This window comes from Ananas comosus, linkage group 8 (assembly GCF_001540865.1).
Source record: "Ananas comosus cultivar F153 linkage group 8, ASM154086v1, whole genome shotgun sequence".
NCBI lineage: Eukaryota > Viridiplantae > Streptophyta > Magnoliopsida > Poales > Bromeliaceae > Ananas > Ananas comosus.
Genome location: NC_033628.1, coordinates 9356556 through 9377329, shown reverse-complemented (window position 1 = coordinate 9377329; position 20774 = coordinate 9356556). Strand labels below are relative to the sequence as shown.

At 36.2% G+C, this 20774-nt stretch overlaps 3 protein-coding genes across 3 annotated transcripts; 2 read left to right on the top strand and 1 right to left on the bottom strand.

Moving 5' to 3' along the window:
* On the top strand, nucleotides 1-5651 carry LOC109713777 (shaggy-related protein kinase NtK-1-like). Its single transcript, XM_020237968.1, has 13 exons — nucleotides 1-157; nucleotides 1130-1345; nucleotides 1426-1518; nucleotides 1926-1985; nucleotides 2109-2381; nucleotides 2461-2535; nucleotides 3159-3215; nucleotides 3288-3428; nucleotides 4007-4057; nucleotides 4155-4250; nucleotides 4323-4406; nucleotides 4800-4902; nucleotides 5030-5651. Exons 1-13 carry the CDS (start codon nucleotides 98-100, stop codon nucleotides 5089-5091), a joined length of 1371 nt encoding a protein of 456 aa, XP_020093557.1. The 5' UTR covers nucleotides 1-97; the 3' UTR covers nucleotides 5092-5651.
* LOC109713776 (probable E3 ubiquitin-protein ligase XBOS33) lies at nucleotides 9679-13255 on the top strand. The gene is made up of 10 exons (XM_020237966.1): nucleotides 9679-9939; nucleotides 10040-10099; nucleotides 10394-10465; nucleotides 10550-10755; nucleotides 10845-11005; nucleotides 11093-11151; nucleotides 11241-11287; nucleotides 11409-11552; nucleotides 11726-11817; nucleotides 12461-13255. Exons 1-10 carry the CDS (start codon nucleotides 9763-9765, stop codon nucleotides 12988-12990), a joined length of 1548 nt encoding a protein of 515 aa, XP_020093555.1. The 5' UTR covers nucleotides 9679-9762; the 3' UTR covers nucleotides 12991-13255.
* On the bottom strand, nucleotides 13872-20343 carry LOC109714705. The gene is made up of 5 exons (XM_020239399.1): nucleotides 20187-20343; nucleotides 19680-19942; nucleotides 14967-15178; nucleotides 14475-14742; nucleotides 13872-14280 (listed from the first exon to the last, which is right to left on the bottom strand). Exons 1-5 carry the CDS (start codon nucleotides 20218-20220, stop codon nucleotides 13990-13992), a joined length of 1068 nt encoding a protein of 355 aa, XP_020094988.1. The 5' UTR covers nucleotides 20221-20343; the 3' UTR covers nucleotides 13872-13989.

The following is a 20774-nucleotide window of genomic DNA, read 5'->3' as shown; positions in this document are numbered from 1 at the left end:
ATTGGGTGTTGTAATTAGGGTTTCGGGCTGTGGGGGTGGGATCGGGCGTTGCAATTAGGGTTTGGGTTGTGGTTGTGCCTGAGGAAGAGGGAGAAGGATGCATATGATGCGGCGGCTTAAGAGCATTGCGTCCGGGCGATCCTCCGTATCCGATCCCGTAAGAACCTATTCTCCTTCAAGCTTTTTTTTTTTTTAAAGCTTTTGTCCCCTTTTTCTTGTTTTGTTCTTAATTGCGAATCGAATCGGTTCGTTAAAGTTATGGAAATGAAAACTATTGATGTTGTTGATTGCTTTGATCTTTTGTTATGATTTTTTGATGCTAGATATCTGTTCTCTTTAGGAAATATAATAGTGTGATCCAAATATAATGCTGTCAAAATTCTAGTTTTCCCCAAATTGTTTAATCAAGCATCTTCAGCTTTTTGGTTGTAGTTTTTTTTTGTTAGAGCATTTTGGCTCAGACCCTGGTTAGAAGTTGGAATAAGATGTCCAAAGTTATCTTTTTCTGTGTGAAGGTTTGCTAGTGTGATTGGAAGGTAGGAATTTGATTTGTTCTCCTTTTAAGGTTTTGGCATCCATGATTTGGTAGGATTTCATATTTTACCTCCGAGTTGATTTATCTTATTATGAAAAATGACTTGAAGGCCAAATATGGTTATCCGTTCTAGACATTTGATCACACTGTTGAGTAAATCAAAAAGATGTCCTGAATAAGATATTCATGCATCCAAACATGACCATAATTTATAGGTTGTTGGATTCTCCCATCTTAATGTGGCGCATATAGTTGGGATTGATGTTGCAATAACAATGATTAGGCTTTTGATAGCAAAAAACGACGCCATTCTCGGAACAAGAATTGCATTCCTGGTACTATGATCATCCATGGTAGATTGTAGGAACATTCACATTAGACAACGATGAAGAAGATACTTAAAGAGTCAAAGATCTTGAAATTGAAGAGAGCAAAATAACCGAGAAATTATATGCTGTTAACAAATGCATGTATGGGGAAACGGGATGTGAACACACACAAGCCTATGACTTACAATAAAAAGAAGAAGGAAAAAAAAACCAATTATAATCCTATTATGGTGTTCTGAAAACTACTTATTGCTTTCATTGCAAGGGTGGAGACTGTGGCTCCAAAAGAGCAAAGGTCGATCAAGATGGCGCAGGGGACATTCTAATTGAACCGCATTTGGTCGAGGACAAATTTACTGTTGTAGACCGATCATCAAGTCATTTGAGTACTGAGGCAAGCACGTCAGGCGTTGATCAGCTTCCAAACGAAATGAATGAGATGAAAATAAGAGATGATAAAGTTAACGACCACAAGGAGAAGGTTCATGGCTGTTCTTCTCTTTCTTGCCGTATGTTATATTCTCTACACAATAAACATAGTTCTGATGATGAATTTTGCAGGAAATTGAGGGCACAATGGTGAATGGAAATGTAGCAGAAGCAGGTCAGATAATTGCAACAACAATAGGCGGTCGGAATGGGCAGCCGAAACAGGTGATTTTTCCAGAACCACAAGTTAATTCTTGTTTATCATGAACTTGTTATTTATTTCTTTTTCTTAATATTTGTTAAGGCATGCTAATTCTGCAGCTGCTTTGTTTATCATAAGCTGCCTGCTTTGATCAATTTTGTAACATTGCCTTGTAATGGTCTCTGTTTAACTTTGTTGTTGACAACTATGTAGAATATTCATGTCCTACTTTTGAGATTCATTGTTCGCCTGAGTTTTGATTATTAACTTGAATCCAATTCAATAGCCTGGTGTAACTTTTGTCCCTTAAAATCTCTCTCTCTCTCTCTCTCTCTCTCCTAATAGTCTTACAGTATATGCTACAATTTTATAACTTGTTGAACCACCATGTTTGCTCTAATAAATTAAATCCTTGTTGATTGAACACCAGACAATCTCATATATGGCAGAGCGTGTGGTCGGGACTGGCTCATTTGGTGTAGTCTTTCAGGTATAAATCACAGGTTTTATCTTACACCAACATGTGACCTTTATACAATCCAATGCTTCACTTTCATTCCTAAATCTTTCTATGTTCTATAGTCACAGAATGTCTTAATGTAATGTGGTGCAGGCTAAGTGCGTGGAGTCTGGGGAAACTGTTGCTATCAAGAAGGTGCTACAGGATAAGAGATATAAGAACAGGGAACTCCAAATTATGCAATTGCTCAACCATCCTAATGTAGTTCATCTTAAACATTATTTCTTTTCAACCACTAACAAAGATGAACTCTACCTCAACCTGGTACTTGAATATGTTTCTGAGACTGTTTATCACGTTGCAAAGTACTACAACCGAATGAACCAGAATGTGCCTCTTATACTCGTTCAGTTATATACATACCAGGTCAGTGGTGGCTAAGTAAATGATTTGTCTTTGTTGGAAATTTAGAGCATTTATGATGAAGATGCTGCTCATTCTGCAGATTTGCCGTGGACTTGCTTACATTCATCGTGTCGTCGGTGTATGTCATCGTGATATTAAACCCCAAAATTTGTTGGTGAGTGCTTCTCTCCATTCTTGTCTTTCTCTTAAGAGATATCATAGAAAGGCTTGTTCGGGCTTTGTCTATAAAGATGTTTTAAATTTAAAGTAAAATGGCATTTATATAATGCTTTTTGTCGGCCCCTCCTGCCGTTAATACCAATTTTTCCCCCCTCTTCTAGCCACATGGAATGAAGAAATCAGGGGCATATACTTAAGTGTGGTGTATATAATATTACCCTATCCAAGTGTTTACATAATTTAGGACAAAAAGAAGAAAATGGCAAATTTTGTATTTCTCTTATAATTTGATTACTTATGTGTTATTTTTCAACATATCCGCATGAATGGAAATAGGTGTTCATTTCAATATTAGGTTTATAACCTGTTTTATTATTATGGAAGCCATATATTTGCTGCATGTATTTTATTTCTTCTTTTGGAGTTTTATTTATGTTTTATGGCTGATCCAAACAGTGAATCCTTCTACTTTCCCTGGTTATTGGTTTGTTGGCCACCTCTGAGCAATCTCTTTGCTCTGCTGTTATGATGCAGGAACCTTTGCTCTCAGAAAAATAAAGGAGTCATATTGTATTTTATCTCTAATATAATCTGTTGGTGATTTAACTCATTTTGCAGGTCAATCCCCACACTCATCAAGTTAAACTTTGTGATTTTGGAAGTGCCAAGAAGTTGGTATGTGATAGTTTGTTATTAGTTTTGCTATGATGTTTTTATTTGTTTTGACATGAAGTGACTCATTTTCAGGTTCCAGGAGAGCCTAACATATCTTATATTTGCTCGCGGTACTATAGAGCTCCCGAGCTTATCTTTGGAGCTACAGAATATACCACAGCGATTGATATGTGGTCTGTTGGTTGTGTCTTAGCTGAGCTCCTCATAAGACAGGTGAGATTAGCTGGTAGTTTTAGTGAGAGTTTCTTTGCAGTTTTTCCCCCTTCTTTTAATGGCAATATGTTTAAGATACGCTCTCACTTAGACATAGCAGTATTTTGTTATGTTATGCGTAACTGAATGAGCACTTATATATTCAGTTGGCCACTCGACAGTCAAGGTTGCCTCTTTTTCCCCCTCTCCTCTTTCTTCCATTTGGCTTTTTTTTTTTTCCCTCTCCTCTTTCTTCTATTAGCTGTCTTTAGCATGGGAACTTGTGATGTATATATCTATAATCTTAACTTCGGTTTTGTGGGGGGGGTGGGAGAACTTTTCAAGTGGTAGGTGAATAATTCATTTGCAAAATTTGTTTTTACTATTTTCTTAATAACTTGGTAATTAAATTCCCTCAATATCTTCAATTTTCAACTTAATATATATGATTCAACTATTCACTATAATGTGAAATTCCTGCTTTCTAACACCTATTTTTATAATTGTTAGAATGATGTCTGTTGGTGTAGATTTTCAGTGTTTTATTAGGGTTAGGCGTACTAAGTAAACTATTATTTTATTTTCCTTTATTATTGCAGCCTTTATTCCCTGGAGAAAGTGGGGTTGATCAACTGGTGGAAATCATCAAGGTCTTATGTCATTGCAGAATTTAATTCATACCAACACTTATTCATATTTGTTTACTAAACTGAGCATTTTCCCAATTGATTGTTGCTTTTGCAAAAGATTTTGGGTACCCCGACACGAGAAGAGATTAAATGTATGAATCCAAACTACACGGAGTTCAAATTTCCACAGATCAAAGCTCACCCGTGGCACAAGGTCAGTGGATCCGTACATTAGAGCTCATGTATTAGTAAATGACGCACTTTACAATTTTTTTTTCTTTTGCAGCTTTTTCACAAACGTATGCCTCCTGAAGCTGTTGATCTTGTTTCAAGGCTACTCCAATACTCTCCTAATTTGCGCTGCACTGCTGTAAGGATTGCTGCAACTCCTAATTTTATTTGCTTGCGCTCTAATTGCGATTGCTGCTTCTATTTCTCTTTTAATATTTTTTGTTTTGTTAAAAGTTTGGAAGTAAGGTGAGCAAATGAGAAGGTCAACATTGCGACATCGAAGGCTTTCCTTCTACCATTTCTTTTTGAGATTTTACGGACTCTAATTACCAAAATAAAGAGTTAACTTCAATTTTTTTTTTTCTCTCCAATGAGATATTTTGCTTTTGCAAAAACTGTGGAAACTCTGTGCCATGCGACAATTAATTACCAAAATAAAGAGTTAACTTCAATTTTTTTATCTCTCCAATGAGATATTTTGCTTTTGCAAAAACTGTGGAAACTCTGTGCCATGCGACAATTTATTTTGCAGCTGGAGGCCTGTGCTCATCCATTCTTCGACGAGTTGAGAGATCCCAGCACCCGCCTGCCAAATGGACGACCCCTTCCCCCTCTATTTAACTTCACAAGTGAAGGTAATGCCTTGTTCTTTCAACTATTGTTCAAAATTTAAGCTTCCTTCTCAGTGCTTGAAGTGTTTATTAGTCCATCTTGATTCTTGTCTATCAAATTATTCCAAAATTCGGTTTGATGCATTTCCAGAGCTTGAAGGCACCTCTCCTGAGTTAATACAACGGCTTATTCCCGAGCACATGAGGAAATGAATACAAATAGAAGCAGCACCTAATTTTGGTATAATATGGAATGTGCGAACTGTAACAATTTAGAGCACGGAGCCGCGAGGTGATACTTCTTTGAGTCTCGACCAAAGATCAGAGCTCCATCTCGAAGGTAAATCTCTATCAGGTGGCTTCATTGGGCATTACTGGAGGGAAGTAATGTCCTCTCTACCCTTCTTAATGTTAAATTTGTTTACTCTGTTAAATAGTTCTAATGGCAGCTGTAATTTCGGGAGAATTCCAAGCTCAACAATGTTGTCTTTACTTTAAATATGTAGGGATTTTGTGTTTGAGGATTCCAAAGTTGGGCAGGCTTCTAAGTTAATCGGATTTCCCTGTGTTTTTAAAGCATAATTAGGCCAAATTATTTTGGATTTGAGGTGATGAGACGAGTTGAGCTGTAGTGCGTTTGGAAGCATGGAGGTTTCCATGCTTTCACTCTGTTTTCAATAATGGCGCATTCGAATCGAATGTCGGAGCGGTTAGATATGATGTACACTGGTAAAAGTATCTAGAAATCAAATATCATTGTTTTTTTTGGATTTTCTTTACTTGTTGATTGAAAGATTTCAACATCCATGCTTTTACTGGTCAATGTGAGACATTTAGAAGTTTAATGGTGTAAACAATCTGGTGAAATTTTATTACAAAATACTTTACACTATCAAGTTGTGTACCACTTTAAAATTTAAGTTTTTATTCTTTTTTTATATTTGGGGGAAACTTTGAAATTTAAGTTTTATATTATTATGTTTTATGACCATTTTATTTTCAGCTATTTGTTTTGAACCACTCTCACTATGCCAATGGTATTAAAGAATTAATTTAAGTAGTGTACTTGGTAAGTTATATCAAATGGAATTGATTATCGATTTAAATGCCTCGTCATCAAAAGTAAAGTGGAACCACAAAATCTTCATATTTTTGGAAGCATTCCAGCCTTTAGTAATACTTTGGGTTTTGCCTAGAAGATTTTAAGGAGATCCCACATGGTGTTTGGTTGTTACATGTAGGGCTGGCTCCATATAGCTTGAATGTGTTATTAAAAGTACAGAGAATTTGATGCTTCTAATTTTTTGGTATTTGGATTAAAAATTGGATAATTGGGATGATTGCGGTTCCTCAGAGTTGAGTGGTCCTCTTATGGTTGAGTGATTTTTACAGGGTAATAATATTAATTTAAATATTAAAAATAATCAAAGAGGTTGATCTAAAGGTCGAAAAGTCGAAAGCATCTGATTCTTTACACTTCCGATAATATAGTAGCTTTACTCTCTCTCTCTCTCTCTCTCTATATATATACATATAATATACTTCACCACGTTTGTGTTCGGCTTGTTACAGCTCAAATACATATTTGCCAACTCAAATGTAAAGAAATTTATATTTTAGAAATTTTAATTATTAGATTATGATTCTAATTTTTTAAGTTTCTTTCAACTTCCTACCCAGTAGTAGAGTTGACAATTTAACAATTTAACTTATTGTTCGCGAGCCAATTTGTGTTCAGCTGGTTAATAAGCAAGCCGAGCACGAGTTGGATTTTTCAGTCCAGTATTTCTCAGTTCATGTTTGGTGTTTTAACGAATGAACACAAGCCGGCTCCAGTTCTCTCGAGCTCTTGACAGCCCTAGTTGCATGAAATGCAGACATGCAGTTTGATGAAATTTAAGTGTCCGTATATATTCCATTGCGAAATTTTAACCTGATCCAATCTATGGTCAAATAAATAATTCACTGCAGGGTTGGTTATTTATTTGAAGTTAAAAGAAAAAAAAAAAAACAAATTTAGGCTACAGTGGAGTTGCCTGGAAGGATCCAAGTGAAGTCAAACCCCGAAAAGAAGTAGCACCGACCCTGTAACGTGCTGTGAGACCTGACCATTTATTATATCTGTCCTGTAGCAATACATTTCTTTTCTCAACTTAGGTGGGGAGAGTCCAAACCATGCAATGCTTCGATGTAACCTCATACCATACCACCGGCTGTTCTCAACGCAAGTGACAAAAAATTTATGATTGATATTCGAAGTCTCAAATTCAAATTCTAATTGATTCATATTTTTAGCTAAGCTTATTTCTAAAATGAAATAAACTACACGAATAGCATGTTATCTTCATCTATCTCAAACCTCATATCACACTTGCGTGTTGCGAAGTGTTATTTCTTTTGTTCTTTTTTTTTTTTGAGAGAGATAGGTAGCATGTTATCTGTTTCGTTTTATTTTATTTAGAAATAAAGATAGCTGAAAATATGAATCAATTAGAATTCGAACTTAAAATTTCGGGTACTAACCACCAAGCCTTTTGCCGCTTGCGCTTGGGGCGGTCGGTCTTGTTTTGTTCTTTTGGTGGGTGCATCTGTGTGTTCCATTTATCTTGCTCGGAAGCTCAACAAGATCTGACCAAATTCAACAAAATATTGACAATTGTATCAGCTTCATTCGTTGGAACTGCCGTGGACAAATTCTCTTGTTTCATCCTGTGAAATCAGAAGATATGTATTTCATACATTTTATTCTTTTGGGTCAGAAACGGCTAAATCCCTGGAATGCTAATCAGAATTTCGTAGAATGATGGGAAGAAAACAAAACAGTCACGGCAAAATCTGTTCCTAGTCAATATCTTGTTTTTGGCTTTTTTTTTTTTTTTTTTCTCTTTTCTTTTTTAACTTTTTCCGTGGTGTTTGGTTGTGAAACAAGTGGAGGAATACGCTCTTATTCCCTACTTGTACACAAACATCATTTAGAGAGTTTGAGAACAGCAGTTTTCGAACTTAAAAAATAAGCTAATATAAATTTGAAACTGCTATTCTAGGAGAACAAGCTTGTTCCAATAATTTGAGAACAAGCTTAACTAAAGTAAATATAACATTAATTATTGTATTAGCTCTTTAATTAATCTAATAGTAGGCCAATCTAATTAATTTAATTAATTAATTAATTATCTAACTATTAATTAGCTAATTATTAATTAATTAATTAATTTATTAAAATACTTATGATTAATTAAATTATTAATTAACAGCATGCACTGTTAATTATTTTATTAATCAATATTTCGGTTAATCTATTAATTAGTTAATTAAATAAGTTAAATTATTATTTAATTAATATTTTATATTAATTAATTAGATAATTTTTAACTAATTATCTAAATAAAAAGATAACTTATTTTTATAATTAATTATAAAAATGTATTAATTAAATAATTATTTAATTAATATTTATTATATTTATTAATTTACTATAATATCTATAGCTAATAAATTTATTAATTAATATATTATTGTTAATTAATTAGATAAGATATTATTATTTTCAAGCTATAATTATTCAAATTCTCACTATTCTAGTAAAATTGGTCTAATTACTGTTTATATCTGAACTTGTAATTATTTCTGAAATAAACAGTATACTTGTAGCTGAACCTACTAATATGAAATGCATATAAGATGAAAAGTTTTGTTTAATTTGTAATAAGTCCAAAGCAATCATGAATCTACTAATCTTGTGCGAGTGAGTGTGTGCATGAGCAAATGGATAGCGAATTGACGTAAAAAGCAATGTTGTAATAAAAAAAAAGAAAAAAAAAAAAGCATGTCTCTTTCTACCAGCATTATTATTATGGATTAATTTCACATTGGCAAATAATAAATATATATTTCAATAAAATTCAACTTTCATATTTATTCCAACAAAACTTCTGATATTTTTAAATATATTACTGCCGTTAGAATCCGTTAGAAAAATTTAGTTAATAATAGGTTAAATACTTTTCTTTTATCCTTTTATATTATATTATACTGTTATGACTTTTGAAGAAATATATTTGTAATGATAAAATTGAAAATATAAATAGTTCTCTAATAATAACAAAATATAAGGATATATATTTGAAAACATTAGAATTTTTATAAAAATAATAGAACTAGGCTGGAATGCTATCAATAGTACTAAGCTGTTAGTGCTATTAGGTTTTCGGTCTTTGGACGAAGAAATATACGGCTAGGATGATATGAACTCCCTAGGGTTTGAGTGAGTTGTTGGTTGAATAGTATAATCTAACAGGTAAAAATAATTAAAGGGTTAAATTTAACGGTGGAAAATTCGATAGCATCAAGTATTTGGTGTTATCAATAATATCTGAGTCGGACTCAAAATAATATATAAAAATTAAAATTTATAGAAATATATTTATCATTTACTGTATTTGGGGGAGCTGTATAGGGTGATGATGGCGCTGTTCGAACAGCTTCCCTCCTCCCCTCTGCTTGGACAGACACGGGTGGGGTGCGCGAATGAATAAAATAAAAATAAACCCTAACTTTGTCTCTACTACTCCTCCCTTTCTCAAACTCCTCCTTCTCCTCATGGGCATGGGCATGGGCCCCACCCCCATCTCCACCTCCACCCACCGCCATCTCTAATCCCCACCGTTGATTCCTTCCCCACTCCCTACCCCTTTCTCTCTCCCCTTTCCCCCTCTCCAACCTCTCTCTCTCTTTCTCTTTCTCTCTCTCTCTCTCTTGCTCTAGCTCGAGGGAGCGTTCATGGCGGAGAGGGGGGGGAGGAGGAGGAGGAGGAGGGGGCGATGATCGTGCGGCGGAGATCGGGGTGATCGGTGGGGGGAGATCGGACGGCCGGGATTCGATTCGATGGGGAACTCGCTGGGGTGCTCGGCGTCGGGGGAGCGGCTGGTGTCGGCGGCGCGCGACGGCGACGTGGTGGAGGCGCGGATGCTCCTCGAGTTCAACCCTAGCCTCGCCCGCTACTCCACCTTCGGCGGCCTCAACTCCCCCCTCCACTTCGCCTCCGCTAAAGGCCACAACGAGGTCCCTTCTCCCTCTCTCTCTCTCTGTTTGGGTGTAATTTGTGTTTGATCTCCTCTTTTGTCGATTTTGATCCGTGTTTGCTGTGGATCGTCGTGCTTAGATTGTGATGCTTTTGCTTGAGAACGGCGCCGATGTGAATTCCAGGAACTATTGTGGTCAGGTACTCTCGTTATATTCCTTCTTGTAACCCTAAACCCAAACCCTAGAATTCCAATTCTAAAGAATTGGAATTCTAGTTTTTCTAGAATCCGCTGTTTGGGTGCAATCAGTTTGCGGCAATTCGATGAGTCTCGTAATACAAATGAGTCCCGTCCAAATCCCATGATTTAAGGTCGGATTCGGTGCGAATTCGTTTGTTATTAGTTATTACTTTATCAATACTAGATCGGCAAGATGCTGTCTTTTTAGATTGCTAATTTTGTTGGAAATCTCTTCTTTCTTGGACCCGACGAAGACCGCGCTGATGCACGCATGCCGCTATGGGCACTGGGAGGTGCTCCAAACCCTTCTCCTCTTCAGAAGCAATGTATGTATGCCTCTGCAGGACGATTGCATGTGCTTATCCTTTCTAATGAGTAAAGCATTTATACAGCTTGGTTGTGTTTCGAAGGTCACAAGATCCGACTATCTCAGCGGCAGGACGGCGTTGCATTTCGCTGCAGTCGACGGGCACGTCCGGTGTATTAGGCTTTTGCTCTCAGACTTCATTCCAAGTGCCCCCTTCGAAGATAATTCTTCTTCTTGTGACGGCGGCAATAAACAGGAAAGCAAGGGAAACAGCCCGGCTTCCTCTTTGGGCCGTAAATTCGATCAATCGTATGCCCTGTTTCTTTTTTGCTTGGCAATTTTGAGACTCTTATGTGAATTGGGGATGCTGATACTTGATTGCTGTCGGTTTCTTGCAGTGCACGTGCGAGATTCATTAACAAACCTGCGGATGGAGGCATTACAGCTCTCCACATGGCGGCTCTGAATGGTTACTTCGATTGCGTGCAGTTGTTGCTCGATTTAGGTGCCAATTTCTCGGCAGTGACATTTCACTATGGAACATCAGTGAATTTGATTGGTAAATTAACTATTTTTGTCATTTTCTTCAGTTTCTTGCTATTTACTTTTGTGTTCGGGAAGCTTATTATTTATCCTTTCTAAGCAGGAGCTGGAAGCACTCCTTTGCATTATGCAGCCTGTGGAGGGAATCTCAAATGTTGCCAGGCAAACCTCTATGAGGCTTTCAACATTAGTTAAATGTGGTTTCAATAATGTGTGTGGATTAGTTGAATTGAAGTTGTTTTTTTATGCAGATACTTCTTGCTAAAGGTGCTAGTAGGCTGACATTGAATTGTAATGGGTAAACATTTTCTTTTAGTCTAGCACTATTCCAAATCTTTGTCTTGACTTGAATTTTTTTGTTAGTTTCCATTCATTTTAGATTACTGTTATGAACTGTATTTGTATGTTCAATTATACAGGTGGCTTCCACTTGACGTTGCAAGAATATGGGGACGCCATTGGCTCGAGCCTTTACTATCGCCTAATTCTAGCTCAAGCATCCCCACGTTTCCACTCTCAAATTATCTTTCTTTGCCTCTCATGAGCATTCTTAATATAGCAAGGTAAGTCTTATTTCTTTTGTTATTGATCCTGCCATTCGATAAAAGAAACTGAGTGATGATATCTCAAACCATATATTTATGCAAAGTGCGACACACTTACAATTAGAAGATTGATGTACAAGTGTCTTTCAAGGATGATGTGGTTACCTAGAAATTTGTTGCTATGTTTGCAGAGAATGTGGACTGCAATTCTCAACAGCTTGTTCTGATGATAGCGATCTCTGTGCTGTTTGCTTAGAAAGAGCATGTGCTGTCGCTGCTGAAGGTGAGACTCAAGTTACTCCATAAAAAGGGCTCCTTTCTTCTGCGTCAATTTGTGCACCTTGGAAATGAAAATCACCTAAGTGCTTAAGTTGTTTTCCTGCCTGATTGTTTTTATGCTCACACTAACTCAACGGAAGATATTAGCAGAGCCATCTTTGGTAGAGGCAGATTAACTTCATAGAATATGGTCGAATTCAGCTAAGTGCCGAAAAACTATCCAAGTAGCGTATTTCCAAATTGATTGCATTATAAGGCTTTGTCCTTGTTGTCACAGTAGTGACAGATGAATGCAGTTATTACTAATTCCTTACACGTGCCAAGTTATGTTATACATTCCATTATCAATTAGAATAGCAATCCAGTAGAAAAAGCTATTATCACTCTTTGTTAGTCTACCAACCTTGATCCTTGTGAAGCAACCCGAGTTTTTCCTATCCCATCCAAGATATTTTCTATAGGGAATTATTTATCTTTGATCATCTTATTCATTGCTGTATACTATTCATTTCATATCTTCTATAATCGTTCCCTTTCATAAGTTATATGTGATTTATTTCGTCCAGTGCTCATCCGATTCTTAATGCATTATATTCTTGCTGATCTTACATATGCGCCTAAATCTTGGACTTTTCCTTCTGTCTCAGGCTGTGGGCATGAGCTCTGCGTGAAGTGCGCTCTCTACCTGTGTTCAACGAGTAACATCCCATCCGAACTGGTTGGCCCCCCTGGTTCGATCCCATGTCCCCTCTGCCGAAACGGAATAGTTTCCTTCATCAAGCTGCCCACCACCCCGGCCAAGGGACTCAAACCGAACCTCTCGCTCGGCCTCTGCAACCCGTGCATCCTAAATCCCGGCGCTGTTGACCCGCCGTCAGATATAAGAAGAAATCGTGTTGCAGCGGTTTCCTCAGAACTCGTCTGCCCACTCACGTGCAGCACATTATTCCCTTCTGTTTCCCTCCACACTTGTACTTGTGATGCTGAACTGTGCGACTCGATTGAACCAGAAACGGAAAGCCCAGTTCAATCTCCTAGACCATCTCAGAGCACAACGAATGAGCTGGATAAAACGGAAGAGCAAGAAGGCAGTGATAGAACGAGTTGCTCGAGTATGTTTTGGGCGAGGCGAAGTTGCCATAGGGAGCAGCAGTGCACTTCGGAGATTAGCGCATGATTCTTTTTTTCTTTTGCTTGTGAATAGTCCGAATTCATAGCATTGGAATATGAGAAGAGAGATGAGTAGCTGGGTTTTTTATGTTCGCCTCGTCGAACTCTATCATTTCTAAGAGATGTGTACATGTTCTTGCAACCTGGAACGCTGGCATTTGTAGTGTGGCCGCGTATCCAGGTAAATTTAAAGTGAGATTAGTGCTGTTGTTTTTGTTAGCTATCTGTAAACTACCGAACCGGTTGAAATGAGTCGAGCTCTATATCTATCAGTTTGGTTTGGCATCTAAGTTGCCTGTTCATATGGCCTGCTATGAGTTTGTTTTTGTGTTTATTGTCATTGATGCCTAGAAAACAAAGAAGTTTCCTTTTCCTCTTGGAGCTCCTAATGCTCGTTTTTTTGTATTTCTGGAATTGTGGGTGCTCGTTGTACTCTTCTTATCTTCTTTTTTGAGTATTTACTGCTACTGAGAATAATGAGCTAAGAACAAATACTCTCTTTAAAGTCATCACAGAAATTTATTTTTTTTTTATATTTTCCTCTTAAATTTTGTACCTTTTCAAATTAAGCTTTTGGTACTACAGGCTAAAATATTCCAAAGGCAATAGGATGGATCTACTTGGAGTTGTATTTTGGTTGGCTTGGTGAACTTTTACTGGGTTCTGATATACAGAGATAAGTGATCAGATCCAAAAGTGGAAATTAAGCATTGATGAGTTCCAAGCTTCTACACTATTTGATAAGCCAAAGCAACTTCTCTATTTAGTACATAACATTGCTATAATGGTACTTCCAAGATCAATATTGTAGCTCTTATTTACAATAACAACATAAACCCCCATTTGCAAAATGTTTTCTCTTCTTCTAACAATTGCACAAATTTATAATCATTTCAATATAGACTATATTTTCTTTTCCAATTGCCTAAGAGTTTGATTACATGCCAAACAGCTTATAAAATTTCCAGCATACAACTCACACCAAACTGACTACATTGGTGTGCCCCTAAGAAGATTGCACCAGCAAGCTTTTGAGGACACTATCGCCGAGTCCCGGAATCACATACAGCCTGTGTCCGCCCTCCGCGATCTCGTGGTAGTTGATCCAGCTGAGGCGGCTGGATATGTATCTCTGCAATGTAACTGGTACTAGATGATCTTCAGCACCCTGCCATATATGAACCGGAAAGGGCGTCGGCGAGAGATCCATCGGATCAAACTCCCATTTCCCGAACATCACCATCATGTCCCTGTAAAACGACTCATGAATGCCCTGCTGCGTCGCCACTCTCCTCCTCTGCCAGTAAAGAACAACATGATTAACCTTAGGAACGAATTGCACATGTAAGTAACTGATTTTGAACATATAACATTGAACTCGCAAAGATTCCCACTCTACGAAAAAAGTTTGCTATTGCAAGAATTAGGTGAACTGCGCTATCGGTAACTACGTTAAGAGAGTTTTGTGGCGAAAAAAAGAGAATCACCAACCGTCTCATACGTTCCGTCGGCCATGCCCTCATTTCGCTTCTGCGCGTCGAAGCGGTTGCGAATGGGAGTGGTGCCTTTGGCTGCAGTTGAGGTGGGTAGCCATGATTGATTCATCCACCAGTAGAGCAACCACGGTGCGTAGTATGAGACCCTCAAAGACCATTGATCTCCCGATTGCTGTTTCCTGTACTCCTCCGTCGCGAGCTCTCGCGGGAATCCGGGCCACCTGTAGTTTATTACAGGTGACAGCAGCGCCGCTCCGGCTAGCCTACATTCCAGCTCAAGCCTGTCAGATCTTGTACATGAACATAACAACTGTCTAAAGTAATTTTAATTGAAAACGGCGATTACATTACAACGGAATAATCCAACTGTAACACAAGAAAGGGTCGAGGGCATGGAATATGGATGCATGAACGGAAACGTTTCAGAACAATTTCTGGTAGTCAGACGGTTTTTCGTGTTCAGAAGGACAGTCAGTCAGTTAGTTACCTTTCAGGATGGTACTTGAGTGCAGCCCAGACAGCATGACATCCTAAGGAGATGCCCACCAGATAAAACTTCGGTCCGAGCTCGAGCGCGTCCGCAAGCTCAATCACATCCATCGCCGCGCTCTGCCGCGACCGCTTCGGGTTCGGATCGCTCTCACCGTATCCGGCTCGGTCGAATCCCACCATGTAAACACCCAGTTCTTCTATTAGCTCCTGCACAAGTAGAGCATGTTCACTTTCAAATAGCTACTACAATTGAAATTGTTTGCCTCCCGAATTTCGATCAATCAAGTTTCGAATTGACACAGTAGTTCCACATCGGACGCATTAGAATCATGGCCTGTATATGTTGCGAGGAGTTAATCTCCCCATCAGCTTAAGCATTTGGATCGGACCCGAGCATAGTTCACAGCTTCGCGGTAGCCCTGTTTCCTTCGGTTCAACGATGCTTAAACTGATTTCGTCTCCGGTTTCAACTGGTTTCATCCGGTTCTCATTTGACTCAGACTAGATTTGTTCAAATTGATTTTTCCTGATTCTCTTTTAAGGTGTCACAAGAGCATTTTCAAGAATAGCAGCCTCGAATTGGATATAAATTAGAATCCCAATCTGTATATAATGTATCAGATCAATTCCCGTAACAAGAATTATGAGACATCCTAAAGATTTTCAGTACTTGTTCTGAAACAGGTCAATATACTGGACTTAGATTGGCAACTTAAATTTATGTAGTTTTTGAAAGTGTATTCTCCTGATTTACTCAAAAATTTATACATTTGTGTCTGGATACATGAATATTTTATTCCGTATATCTTTCTGATTTACTAAAAAAAATTATATATTTGATAGATAAAAGTGTGATCAAATATTTAAAATAGAATATCATATTTGGATTTCAAGTCATTTTTTTTAAAAAAAGATAAATTATATCGTAGGTAAAAAACGTTATCCTATGAAGAGCAAGACCTTTGAAAAATAAAATCAAACTCCTTAGCTACAATTATATTAGAAACGTCTCGTATAGAAAATAGGACCTTCGTAGATAAGGAGTATGATCAAATGTGTAGAATGAAATATCATAATCAGTTTTCAAATTAATTTCTAAAAATAAAATAAATAACGTTATAGTTAAAATACGCTACCCTATCAAAATCATAACCTTTAACTTACAATCATACTGAAAATTTTTATAATAAAATTAAGTTATTTTTGAATAATTTATTTGTATATGTAAACAGTAATATGAGAGTAGAAGAAGTGGACTAGGTCGGGAACACTATAGCTAAGACCTGGTCCACTACGTCATCTGTGGACCGTCTCAGCATCAACCGTCCATCCCCGCCCCCCCTTAAAATTTAAATATCGAACGTCCAGGAAAAGAGGATAGAATGAAAAAAAAAAAAGCTTTCGATGGTCCACCGATTATGTGGTGGACCAAGTCCACATAAATAATAGTTTCTCAAAAAATACAGGGTTCGAGTGTCTTTAATCCTATTTAAAGACGACCGTTTCCTTTATAGCATGACACGATTACGTAACGAAAATCATTTAGGGATAAATTTTATAGGCACCATCCCCAAACTATTAGTTTAGAGATAGTATGGATAGGCGCCATGTGGCCCATCCAACCGCCACTCATGAAAGAGAAAAAAAAAAAAAAAGACTTGTCCTGTGCTTTTAGAAAGAGACGTGGCACCGCACGGTCCCCAAAACTATTAGTTTGGGGACAGTGCCCACAAAATTTTTGTCCACCATTTAGCCCCACAAAATTAAATGTCATGCACACGTAAAATTGTACCCTAAAATTATAAAACCAAAAATAATTTTATATAGATAACTGTTAATAGAAAAGCACATCAATAGTATGCATTTTTAACTTTTTTTTTTTTTTTTAAGCCTTTAAATTCATAATAATGTAGCTACTAATCATAAATTCTAAATATCTCAAGAATGAAAAGTTAGGAGCATATATTATTCATCTACTTCTACGATTTTTTTTTTTTTTTTTAGAGATAGGTAGCATGCTACTCGCTTCGTTTATTTCATTTAAAAATAAACTTAGCTGGAAATGTGAATCAATTAGAATTTGAACTTGAAATTTTGGATACTAACCACCAAGTCTTTTGCCACTTGCGTTAAGGACGGTTGGTTTCTGTGAATATTTTTAGCCCCACTTTTGTTAATAAATAGTTCGTATTATTGATGACGACTCAAATATACATTATAATTATGGAAAAAGTACCATACCTTTCTAATTATAATTGTACATAAATTTGATTTTTTTTCATTCATTAACATGATGTAAGATCCATACTAATCATTCTTATCTATGTGAAATTTATGACAATCACTTTAAATTGTTAGGTGCACTTAGTTGAGGTGGGTACAATAAAATTGTTAGGTGCACTTAGTTGTTTCAGTTCTCATCAACAATGTTTTGGTTTTAACAACTACTTCCATTAGTGTAAGCATAAAAAAAGGGAGTGCTATAACTTTGTGAATTAATTTTTGGAAAAACATCAAATACCATTCCTTGTGATTTCACACTTTCTCATTTTATTATTCTTTTTACTAATTTTTTTCATTAAATCAGTGACAAGGTTAAAGCTAAAAGGTACTAAAATGAATATTCGATAAATCTAGATGGGATATCTGAAGTTTTTTATATATAATTTAATGAATTGTTAACGGAGTAGCTGACGAAAGGAGAAAAATAAAACTACAGGGTACTAAATCGATACACTTTAAATCACAGAATACTTAAATAAGAAAGTGCGAAACCACATGGGTGGTATTTAAAGTTTATCCTTAATTTTTTTTTGAAAAAAGATAAAAATTTTTTTTTTTTTTTCTTTTTAATTTTAGATGCGCTAGCCTGCACCAAGTCATACCTAATTCCGGTGGAGCGCGGTAGGTGGCCCAAAAGAAAAAGTAAACAGAGAAAAGGCCACACATGCATGGTCAAAGTGTTGGGAAATTTTTTATTTTTATGGATAGTTTAGTTCCTCCACTTACACTCTTCGTGATATTATTATTTTTTTTCTTTAAAAAGTGTTTTGTTCATTTTTTAGCATTTTTAAAAATAAATATCTAATATGATAAAGTTTTTAGTATAACAACTTTTTTAAAAATTTTGTTTGAAGAAACTAAAATAAATAAGTATACTATAGGAGAAGGATTAAACTGATTTGTTTATAATAATAATAATAAGAAGAAGAAGATTTGTTTTTTGTCTGCAAGCAACTAAAGTTGGAATGTGAGATAATAAAATGAAAGGAATCAGATTGTTTAAATTTTTGTGTTCGACAATTAAGATTCTAAACTTTTTAATATTTACTACTATAGCTGACAATTTTGTTTTCTATAATCAATTCGGTCATACATCCATCTGCTATGAACTCATCCAATTTTATACATATCATATTTTCAGTCTATCAAATCATTCTAATTACGTTGATCATTTCTAGCGCAAATAGCAAAATACTTAAATTTGTATCTAAGATCGCAAGTTTAAAGTCTAATTACTTCACATTTTTAACTAAATTTATTTTTTAAAAAAATGAATAAAATAATCAGCACTTTTGATAGCAGTTATACCATATAAGATGTAATCCCAAATCAATCTAATTTTGTCATATCTAATAATAAGATGATTTCATATTAAAATAATAACATAGAAAATTTTGTTGCTGTTTGTTGTGTGGAATACAAAACCTTTGATTAGATATTAATGCTATTTCCCTACGGAATAAGTATACAATGATTAGATCTTATTATTATATTTTAGTTTTTGTAAGAATTGTAACTCATAACACATGTTCCAAACTAATAATTCAATCAGAAACAATACGATAATTCTATATTAAAATAAATATAGAGCTATTATACTTTCAAAAATATAAAAGAGTTTGTATTTCCAACTTTTTAGTTTTTGGATCCAGAATTATTGATAGTAGTTCCCTCTCGGATTGAGTAGGTCCCTAGAAAAATAATATATTAATTTAAAGGGCCAAAAATGGTCACATAGATTGATCCAAGCACTAAAAAATCGAAAGCACAAACTTTTTTATATTTCCGGAAGCACTATAGGTGGACTTCTAAAATAATATAATAATTTTTTGGGATAATTTCAAATACCATTTATATGGTTTCGTACTTTTTTATTTTAATACTCTGTGGTTTAAAGTGTATCAACTTAGTCCCCCATGCTTTCATTTTTTTATTTTTATTATCCCTCTACTAATTTTTTTCGTTAAATCAGTGAGAGAGTTAAAACTAAAGGGTACTAAAGTAATATTCGACAAATTATAGGTAGGGTATTTGAAGTTTTTTGTATATGATTTAATAAAAAGTTAGTGAAGTAACTAATGAAAAAATAAAAAAAATAAAGCAAGAGGGTTCTAAATTAATACACTTTAAATCAAAAAATACTAAAGTAAGAGAGTGCAAAACTACAAATATGATATTTAAAATTTATCTAAATAATAATATTACTTCAAAATTTAGAAATGGACAAATGAGTTAATTCAAGCGTTAAAAAGTTAGGAGCACAAATTTTTTTATGCTATCGAAAGCAAAGCATGATAATTTTATTTAGCGGGTGATACGACGGGTGCGCGCCCACCCACCAAAAAAAGAAAAAGAAGAAAAAGAAAAAAAGAGAAAACGGAGGTGTTGGGATTGGAGTAATTAATAAAATAATAAAAATAATTACCTTGGAGGCGTGAAGGGAATCCAATCTGGAACCGGAGAAGCCGTGGGAGATGACGATCTTGAAGCGGGCCCTTTCCCGGGCCACGCCCGACTCCGCGTAGGCCAAGAACCGCCCGTCCCGGAGCCGGATCCGCGGCGCCGTCACGGGCGGCCCCCCATCCGACCCGCACACCCGCGGCCGCGGCGGCCGCAGCGCCTTCCACCACCAGCTCCCCACCGCCGCCGCCGCCATCGCCACCGCAATCCCCACGCGCTTCCCCTCCACTGCCACAATTTACCACGTACAATCAATCCACCATCAAAATCAAAATCCGATTCGGCGATCAATCAATAAGTATCGTTAAAGAAAATGTTTTCAAATTTTGCGATTTCATGACATCATCATCGTTCCCGCGACATTTAAACGGCGGTCTCAAAAACCAGAGATGATTCGAGATATCACTCGACCGTAATCGTTGATTCGACTGCTCGATCATAGTAATTAACATAATAGAGAGAGATGTCTTACCTAAATTGTTAGTATGGGAATTGAAGAAGGCCATTTGTTCTTCTTCTTTTTTCCTTTTGAGATTTGCTGGGGCAACAAAGAGTTGGTTGTGTGGGGGGGCGGGGGGGGAGAGAGAGAGAGAGAGAGAGAGAGAGAGAGAAAAAGGGAAAAGGAGGAGGTGGAGGCACAGATCATAGGCGGGCACCGGGTACTTAATATTCAGGATTAATTGCGCTATCAGTCCCTCAATTTTAGTCGAAATTTAATCTGGTCCTCGCATTGACACATTCTTGATATTTTATATTCATCAATTTTTTGGTTTACCCAATGCTTTCAGTTTCGAGATTTCTTTTTTAGGTTTACCCACTGCTTTCAGTTTCGAGATTTTATTTTTAGGATTAATTGCATGCAGTTTTCTGTAAACATATCGAATAGTAAATATATTTTTATAAAATTTAATTTTTTACTTTTATTCCTAAAAAAGTTCTACTATTTTCAAATATATTTCTACTGTTAGGATCTGTTAGAAAAATATAGTTAATCATGAGTAAAATATTTAATTGGTTAGTGAATAAGTTAAATTGATTTTTTACCTCTCTTATATTATTA

Bases quoted from the DNA above. Each gene is read 5' to 3' on its own strand.
- LOC109713777 (XM_020237968.1), top strand. From the start codon at position 98: ATGCATATGATGCGGCGGCTTAAGAGCATTGCGTCCGGGCGATCCTCC. The intron at 4,058-4,154 runs GTCTTATGTCAT...CTTTTGCAAAAG, and splicing joins AACTGGTGGAAATCATCAAG to ATTTTGGGTACCCCGACACG. The intron at 4,251-4,322 runs GTCAGTGGATCC...TTTCTTTTGCAG, and splicing joins AAGCTCACCCGTGGCACAAG to CTTTTTCACAAACGTATGCC.
- LOC109713776 (XM_020237966.1), top strand. From the start codon at position 9,763: ATGGGGAACTCGCTGGGGTGCTCGGCGTCGGGGGAGCGGCTGGTGTCG. The intron at 10,466-10,549 runs GTATGTATGCCT...TGTGTTTCGAAG, and splicing joins TTCTCCTCTTCAGAAGCAAT to GTCACAAGATCCGACTATCT. The intron at 11,288-11,408 runs GTAAACATTTTC...TCAATTATACAG, and splicing joins CTGACATTGAATTGTAATGG to GTGGCTTCCACTTGACGTTG.
- LOC109714705 (XM_020239399.1), bottom strand. From the start codon at position 20,220: ATGGCCTTCTTCAATTCCCATACTAACAATTTAG. The intron at 15,179-19,679 runs GTAATTATTTTT...CTACTTGTGCAG, and splicing joins ATTCCCTTCACGCCTCCAAG to GAGCTAATAGAAGAACTGGG. The intron at 14,743-14,966 runs GTAACTAACTGA...GCTGGAATGTAG, and splicing joins CTCAAGTACCATCCTGAAAG to GCTAGCCGGAGCGGCGCTGC.